This window comes from Echeneis naucrates, chromosome 23 (genome assembly GCF_900963305.1).
Source record: "Echeneis naucrates chromosome 23, fEcheNa1.1, whole genome shotgun sequence".
Classification (NCBI taxonomy): Eukaryota; Metazoa; Chordata; class Actinopteri; order Carangiformes; family Echeneidae; genus Echeneis; species Echeneis naucrates.
Genome location: NC_042533.1, coordinates 291512 through 299098, shown reverse-complemented (window position 1 = coordinate 299098; position 7587 = coordinate 291512). Strand labels below are relative to the sequence as shown.

Here is a 7587-nt window from a genome sequence, read left to right as displayed (position 1 = left end):
GTCCAGACTTTATTCTGACAGAAAACAGATTTAAATTAAACTTTATTGATTCACTCAGTCTGCGTCCTCTGCTGCCATCTTCTGTCTGAATCCGGTTCGTATCAGTTTTTGTGGTGTTTCATTTGAGCTTGTATTTGTTGCAGCAGCTGATCACTGAGCCTTGGAAACACAACATTTAAAAAAATCAACACCAAGACGCAAACACAGAGACAGAAAGTGACACGACAAACTCAGAAATCTGCGCCAATGTGACGTCATCACGGTGATTTGGATTTGGCGTGAGTATGAAAAGGGATAAGTGGATTCTTCTGACTTTAATTGATTGTTGATCATTATTATCAATTTCCATTTCCTAGTTGTTTCCTCTTGTTTTATCGTAAAAACGAGGGCACTCCCCCGAAAGCTGTTTGTATAAAATCTAGAAAAGTTTGAACTCGAGCCGTGAAAAAAAAAAACATAATGACGAAGAGTCTATTCTGATGACGTCATTTTGACTCGAAACCATTTTGTCGATGCGCCAACATTTGGATCTCCTCAGAGTATTTACGGTAACTCCACCACACGGTCTGAGCACGCCCCTTCTGCGGGCTCCACCGCCTGATTGGTCGACCTGCGTCACATGACGAAGGCGGAGCGGAAGAGGAGGACTGGGCCGCAGAACGAAGGGTGAGGAAATAAACAAAATAAATTCGATTCAGCTCCAACAACAACAACAACAACAGCAGCAGCAACAACAGCAACAACACAAACGCGCGTTTTTCCCCGCTTCCGTCCGACAGTCGGACCGGAAACAACCGGCCCGCGAGGCGAGTCAGAAACGGCCGCGTTAACACGACGAAAGTGAAAACAGGCAAATACCGAAGGAACCGGAACCGACCCGCCATTTACCGACAGTCCGATACAGGGCCGAGCGCGACCGGGAGTGTGTGTTGGAACGGAAACGGTTCCGGATCTTCGTGGAGGTTCGGCCGTTTCGGCGGCATCAAAGCGCCGTGACGTCGGCGGACGGTCTCTTGCCGGTGAGTTTAAGGCCTGACCCGGGAATTTCCCACCGACACCAGGTGACGTCACGGCGCACCGACCGACCCCACCGGAACGTGAAGTGGTTTTGTATTCAGTTCCGGTTCCGTCGGGTCTCACCCTGTTAAAATTATATATGTGACATCATTCAGATGACGTCAGGCAGTAAAGGTGACAAACTAGCTCCAAAGCCTCGGAGGCCTTAAAGTGGTCGATTAAATGAAGATCACCTGTTCTCTCACTCAGCTGTTTGTTGGTCGCCTCTCTTCAGGATCTGTCAGGATGCAGAGCACCACCAACTACCTGTGGCTCATCTCCGACCTGCTGGGTCAGGGAGCGACAGCCAACGTCTACCGAGGCCGACACAAGGTAGGAGCTGAGGTCACGGGTCAGAGGTCAGGCAGAGCTGGACCTTTAAAGCAGCCTCAGCAGTAACTCTGGTGTCCTGTCTGTAGAAAACAGGTGATCTGTACGCCGTCAAAGTCTTTAACAACTTGAGCTTCTTGCGGCCGCTCGACGTCCAGATGAGAGAGTTTGAGGTTCTGAAGAAACTGAACCATAAAAACATTGTGAAGCTCTTCGCAGTGGAGGAAGAGGTCAGTGAAGGTCTCATGTCCTGCAGCAGGAGACCGGACTCCAGAAGGTAATCAGGTTTCTGACGTCCTCTTCTCGTCCTCTCAGTCCAACACGCGTCACAAGGTCCTGGTGATGGAGTACTGTCCCTGTGGAAGTCTCTACACCGTCTTAGAGGAGTCATCCAATGCTTACGGACTCCCCGAGGACGAGTTCCTTATAGTCCTTCATGATGTGGGTGAGGCCCATTCATGGCTCTGAGCTGCTCGGTTAAATGTTGAGATTCACAGAAATGTTCTTTGATTGGCTGCTGTGGCTCCTCCAGTGGCAGGTATGAACCACCTGAGGGAGTACGGCATCGTTCACCGAGACATAAAACCGGGAAACATCATGAGGGTGATCGGAGAGGATGGCTGCTCCGTCTACAAGCTGACCGACTTCGGAGCCGCCAGAGAGCTGGAGGACGACGAGCAGTTTGTGTCTCTCTACGGGACGGAGGAGTATCTGGTGAGAGCCAATCAGGATGTCGTCCTTTCTCGTCCATGAGCTCTGGGACATCCTGGGCTGCAGAGACGCTCCGCATATTTCTGTTTCTCATGGTTTCCAGAGGATGAATCCTAATCAGACCAGTTCAGTTTGACTGAGAGCAGGAAGCTCATTGGACCAGACAGTGATTAAAAAGCTGTTTCAGTGTGAATGTCTGACTCTTTCTCTTGTGTTTCCCTGCAGCATCCCGACATGTACGAGCGTGCCGTCCTGAGAAAAGACCACCAGAAGAAATACGGCGCCACAGTGGATCTGTGGAGCATCGGGGTCACCTTTTACCATGCCGCCACTGGCAGCCTCCCGTTCAGGCCGTTTGAAGGGCCGCGCAGGAACAAGGAAGTCATGTGAGGCTGTGACGGGGAAGTGTTTGTGATGAGAGAAGGAAGCAATGGTAAAACTGACGGAGCTGTTTGTTTCTGTCTCAGGTATAAAATCATCACAGAGAAACCGTCCGGGACGATCTCCGGACATCAGAAGTGTGAGAACGGGAAGATCGAGTGGAGCACCGAGATGCCGGTCTCCTGCAGCTTGTCCAAGTAAGAACACAAACTTACCAAAGTCTGTAGATCAGTCCTGGATGTTTGTGAGTTTGTTCTGTTGACAGAATAAAGAGCTGATTTTTCATAATTAATGAGCAGAACTCCTGATCAGATAAAGATAGAAACGACCCAAATACAGGAGAGGAACTTTTTTTTTTGTTTTTCTGCTTTACGCCGTTTTTATGAGGAACAGAAGAAATAAGATGGAATCAGCTGATTCTGCATATCATTTAAAAATGATACTTTATAAGGAAAACCAAAGAAAAGGTCTGATGTAACTCTGAAGGGTTAAACTGAGACAGGTTCACTGAGGGTCTGGCACCGCCCACCTGACCCCACCCGTCCTCCTCGTCCTTCAGGGGCCTTCAGAGTTTGCTGACTCCAGTCCTCGCCAACATCCTGGAGGCGGATCAGGAGAAGTGTTGGGGCTTCGACCAGTTCTTCGCTGAGACCAACGACATCCTGCACCGGACTGTGGTCTATGTCTTCAGCCTGCAGCAGGCCACGCTCCACCACGTCTACATCCACGAGTACAACACGTAAGGTCACACACGCCATCAGTTAGGAAATGACTGAAAACTTCACTGTCACATGTTCCACAAACTTTTGTGAGACGTTAGCAGACTCCATTTTCTGCACCAACGTTAGCTTGTGTGGAGGAGGAGTCCAGTCTGAACCCACTCTTCATGTCCGCAGGGCGGCACTGTTCCAGGAGCTGTTGTCACGTAGGACCAGCATCCCCCTGCACAACCAGGAGCTTCTGTACGAAGGCCGCCGCCTCGTCCTTGACCCCAACCGTCAGGCCAAGACCTTCCCCAAGACTTCCAGGGACAATCCCATCATGCTTGTCAGCCGCGAGTCTGTTGCAACTGTTGGACTCATCTTTGAGGATCGTACGTAATGAAACAGTGCCTCCAGGGCGGCAGCAGAGAGTGTTTCCTGAGTTACTTCAGAATAAAGTGTTGGAACAGATTGATGTTTTTTCTGATTGAAATCTGTTTTATTGATACGTTCATAAAACCAGAGATGCTCACCGGATTTCTGTCTCCACAGCCAGTCCTCCTAAAGTCCAGCCACGCTACGACCTGGACCTGGATGCTAGCTATGCAAAGGTACAAGTGACCATGTAACCCCTGATCCCCTGTCCCTGATTGGCTGGCTCTTAAACTGAATTTCCTGTTTCCTTCAGACTTTTGCTGGTGATGTTGGACATTTATGGAAAACCTCAGAGTCTCTGCTGGTTTATCAGGAACTGGTGCGAAAAGGAGTCCGAGGTTTGATGTACGTTAACCTCGGGGGCGGGTGGCGTTCTGAGGGCGGTGTAGGGTGGTCTGGGCGCAGAACTTTCACTTACTCATCTGTTGTATCTGTCCAGAGAGCTGATGAAGGAGGACTACAGTGAGATCCAGCACAAGAAGTCTGAGGTTTTCCATCTGTGTAACTACTGCACCCAGATCCTGGAGAGGACGGAGCAGCTGTGAGTGAGTCACACCTTTATGATGTCACTGTGTTTGGTCAACGCCCCCCTGAACTCTGTGTTCTGCAGGTTTGAGGTGCTGATGCAGGCGAACATGCTGACGACAGAATACGACGAGATCTCCGACATGCACAAGAAAGTCGTCAGAGTGAGTGGCAGTTCATGTGTCTGTGGGAGGGTTTAAGGTGGTTCCTGCGGTTCTTAAGGTGGTCGTATATTCATTTGTGCAGATCTCCAGCTCTTTGGAGCCAGTTGAACGAACAACACAAGACATTAAGAGTAAATTCCTCCCAGGAGGCTCACTGACCGACGGCTGGACACAGCAAGTGGGAACACACCCCAAGGACAGGAAGTAAGACTGTGTGCGTGTGCGTGCGTGTGTGTGTGTGTGGTAAATGACTGTGTGACGGTGAACTTGTCTCTGCAGTGTGGAGAAGATCAAGGTTCTACTTGACGCCATCACAGCCATCTATCAGCAGTTCAAGAAGGACAAGGCAGAAAGACGTGAGTCGGACCAGACGAGCTGAGTCCAGCAAATTCCTGCTGTCGCTTCACTGCCACAATATAACCTCGCTCTCTCTCTCTCTCTCTATCAGGTTTACCGTACAACGAGGAACAGATCCATAAATTTGATAAGTAGGTTTCTTCTTGGATATTTGAGCTCTTCAGTCTGGACTTTTATTGTGAAATTGTTAGTCTTGGCTTTTATTGTGAAACCCTGTGTGCTGTGCGGCAGACAGAAGTTGGTCCTTCACGCCAGTAAAGCCCGCTCTCTGTTCACGGAGGAATGCGCCATGAAGTATCGATTGTTCATCTCCAAGAGCGAAGACTGGATGAGGTAAAAGGCGTCTGAGTGGGCGGGACAGACCACTTCTTCTGTTGCTAGGTGACAGTGTGCATTTGTGTCGTTCTCAGGAAAGTTCACCACATCAGGAAGCAGCTGCTCAGTCTGTCCAGTCAGCTGATCAGCATTGAAAAGGAAGTCACCATGTTGATGGAGCGAGCCATCAAGGTAAATGCCGTCACACGTAATACAAGGTGGGAAAAGACTCCAATCAGCCTCGAGCGACAGGTCACATGACCCTACAGTAATGGTTCAGGCTCACCTGTGGCTCCGCCCTCTCTGAAGCGCTGACGCTTTAAAGTGATTCATCAACAGCTGTTAGCTAACACGGCCTCCAATGAGCTTACCCACGTGTGTGTGTCTCTGTGTGTCTGTGTGTAGCTGCAGGAGCAGCTGCCTCAGAAGGTTCTTCCTCTGGTCTCCAGTGGGATGAAGCCTCAGGCCTACCTGAGTCAGAACACACTGGTGGAGATGACGCTCGGGTAAGTGTTTGATTTCCCCATCATCATCATCAGCAGCAGCACGTTTAACAAATCTATGATGACTGAGAATCAAAAGACGTCAGAGGTTGATGATAATGAGGACAATGTCTCCGTGTTGATCTTCAGGATGAAGAAGCTGAAGGAGGAGATGGAGGGCGTGGTCAAGGAGCTGGCAGAGAACAACCACTTCCTAGAAAGGTCAGAGGTCACTTTCATTCAAATTACCATATATCCTATCTGCTTCATTATGATGGAAATCACCATGGAAACGACCTCTGATGGTTTGACCATGAAACCCCTTAAAATCAGTGAAAGCGGCAAAATACAGTTTAAATTCATTTTAAACCAACATTTAATGTTATTTCATGAAATAAAAAATTTTCTACTCAGAAATTACGGTCCAATGGCATCATCACTGTTAACGGTCCATCTCTGTGTCTGTCCCTGCAGGTTTGGGACGTTGACGTTGGACGGCGGTTTGAGAGGATGAGACTTGTCCATCTTGTCATCTTGTACATATTGAGCCTGTAAGATGTTTTTGTACGGACGAGTTCTGCCACAATAGAGACGGTTTCTGTCAGTCAGATCAGAACTTAAAGGTGTTTTGGCCGGATGGTGAACAGACTCAGAGCTGTGACGTGAAAAACACTGAATTCATTTCAGTCTGAATCAGGGTTTGATCGTTACCTTACAAACTTAAGAGATTTTGATCTGCATGAGGACTCAGAAATAAGTTCAAATAAAAAAACATAACATGATTCTGATGTAATGTGACGGAAACAGATTTAGCTGTAATGAGTGGAAACTTTAAGGGATTTGAGCATTTTAATCATTTCTATAATTTCCTCATTAAGATGTTCGATCATGTTTTTGGTCATTTTGAAAATTTTTCGACCAAATATCAATCATTTCAAAGACAATTGGTAGTATTGTTGATCAGTGAATTAGTCTTTCTCACAGAATGACGAACAGAGTGTTTTTTTTTTTTTTTTTTACTGACCATCACATCAAACATCAAGTTACAGTGTTTTGGTTTTTTTAGTTCCTTCATGGAAAATAAATTAGCTGAAAATCTAATCCTAAATGTTCGCCTTAAAGTGTCAGTGTTTAACTGTGGAATCAGTTTGCTCAGATGCTCTGAGTTTATTTATTGTTCTTCCAGGCTGATCAATAATTTTTATCAGTCGTTCATCACTTCATGTGTTTCCTCGGGTCAGTTAGTTGCTGGTTGGTTGGAAACAAGGTCCATCTCCTCCGTCAGCTCCGACTAACAGGATTTTGTTCATAATCAGCATTAAAATGCTCCAACTGTTTGAAAAGGTCTGTAAATAAATAAATATCTCGCTGTAGTTTCTGATTCATATTATTATTATTATTATTCAGTTGAAAATGCAATTTTTAATAAAAAGAATCCACAAAAGCTTTTCATTGTAGATTTAACAGATATTAACTCTTCCAGGAATTATTACTATTACTCTTGATAATTATGAATTTATTCTGGATTATTGTTCAAGATTCAAGATCTTACTTTGTCACATGTGGTGCACCCACAGTGAAATGTAAATGCGTACAGCAGCCCTGTGCAAACTGCATGTCAAACGTCACTCAGCTTCAGATGAATTTACTCTCACCTCTTGTTTTCTTATCTCTCTCCTCCTCTCATCACCACCATTGTTAGTTGCCCATAGCAACCAGCCTGTTGGAAAATCACTGTCTCCTTGGTGCTATGGTGGCCATGACAGCATGCTGCGACAGCAAACCTAGTCAGGGTTAGACCAGTAACAGTAGCAGGATGACATCATTTCCTTCCATAACTGTCCATCTCTTTCTATATATATAAATATAAATAAATATATATATATTTATTTATATTTATATATATATATATATATATATATATATAGAGAGAGAGAGAGAAAGAGGGAGAGAGACGGTGAATCTGCGGACACCAAATCAAATACACATCCTAATTATTTGTACAAATGTGACATAAAGCTTTATGACCATTTTTGCTTTTTGGAAAAAAATATAAATAAAAGGTCTGCGTGTGTGGGAGGGGGCTCATTGGCCCCGGGGCCCCTCAGGAGGTGAGTCCGGCCCTGAAGC

The 7587-nt window shown here is 46.4% G+C and overlaps 1 protein-coding gene across 2 annotated transcripts; it reads left to right on the top strand.

Moving 5' to 3' along the window:
- The first annotated feature begins 628 nt into the window (after positions 1–628).
- On the top strand, positions 629–6869 carry tbk1 (TANK-binding kinase 1). Of its 2 annotated transcripts, XM_029494879.1 has the most exons (21): positions 629–666; positions 1292–1389; positions 1476–1616; positions 1702–1831; positions 1919–2100; positions 2323–2483; positions 2565–2675; positions 3038–3217; positions 3375–3571; positions 3732–3790; positions 3868–3959; positions 4054–4155; positions 4225–4303; positions 4386–4507; positions 4583–4659; positions 4752–4791; positions 4892–4993; positions 5071–5167; positions 5381–5481; positions 5608–5679; positions 5932–6868. In XM_029494879.1, exons 2-21 carry the CDS (start codon positions 1303–1305, stop codon positions 5969–5971), a joined length of 2172 nt encoding a protein of 723 aa, XP_029350739.1. In that variant the 5' UTR covers positions 629–666; positions 1292–1302; the 3' UTR covers positions 5972–6868. The 2 variants fall into 2 exon arrangements, with proteins under 2 accessions (XP_029350739.1, XP_029350740.1); XM_029494880.1 differs by lacking the exons at positions 629–666; positions 1292–1389; positions 1476–1616 and having other exon boundaries at positions 1700–1827; positions 5932–6869.
- The last annotated feature ends 718 nt before the right edge of the window (positions 6870–7587 follow it).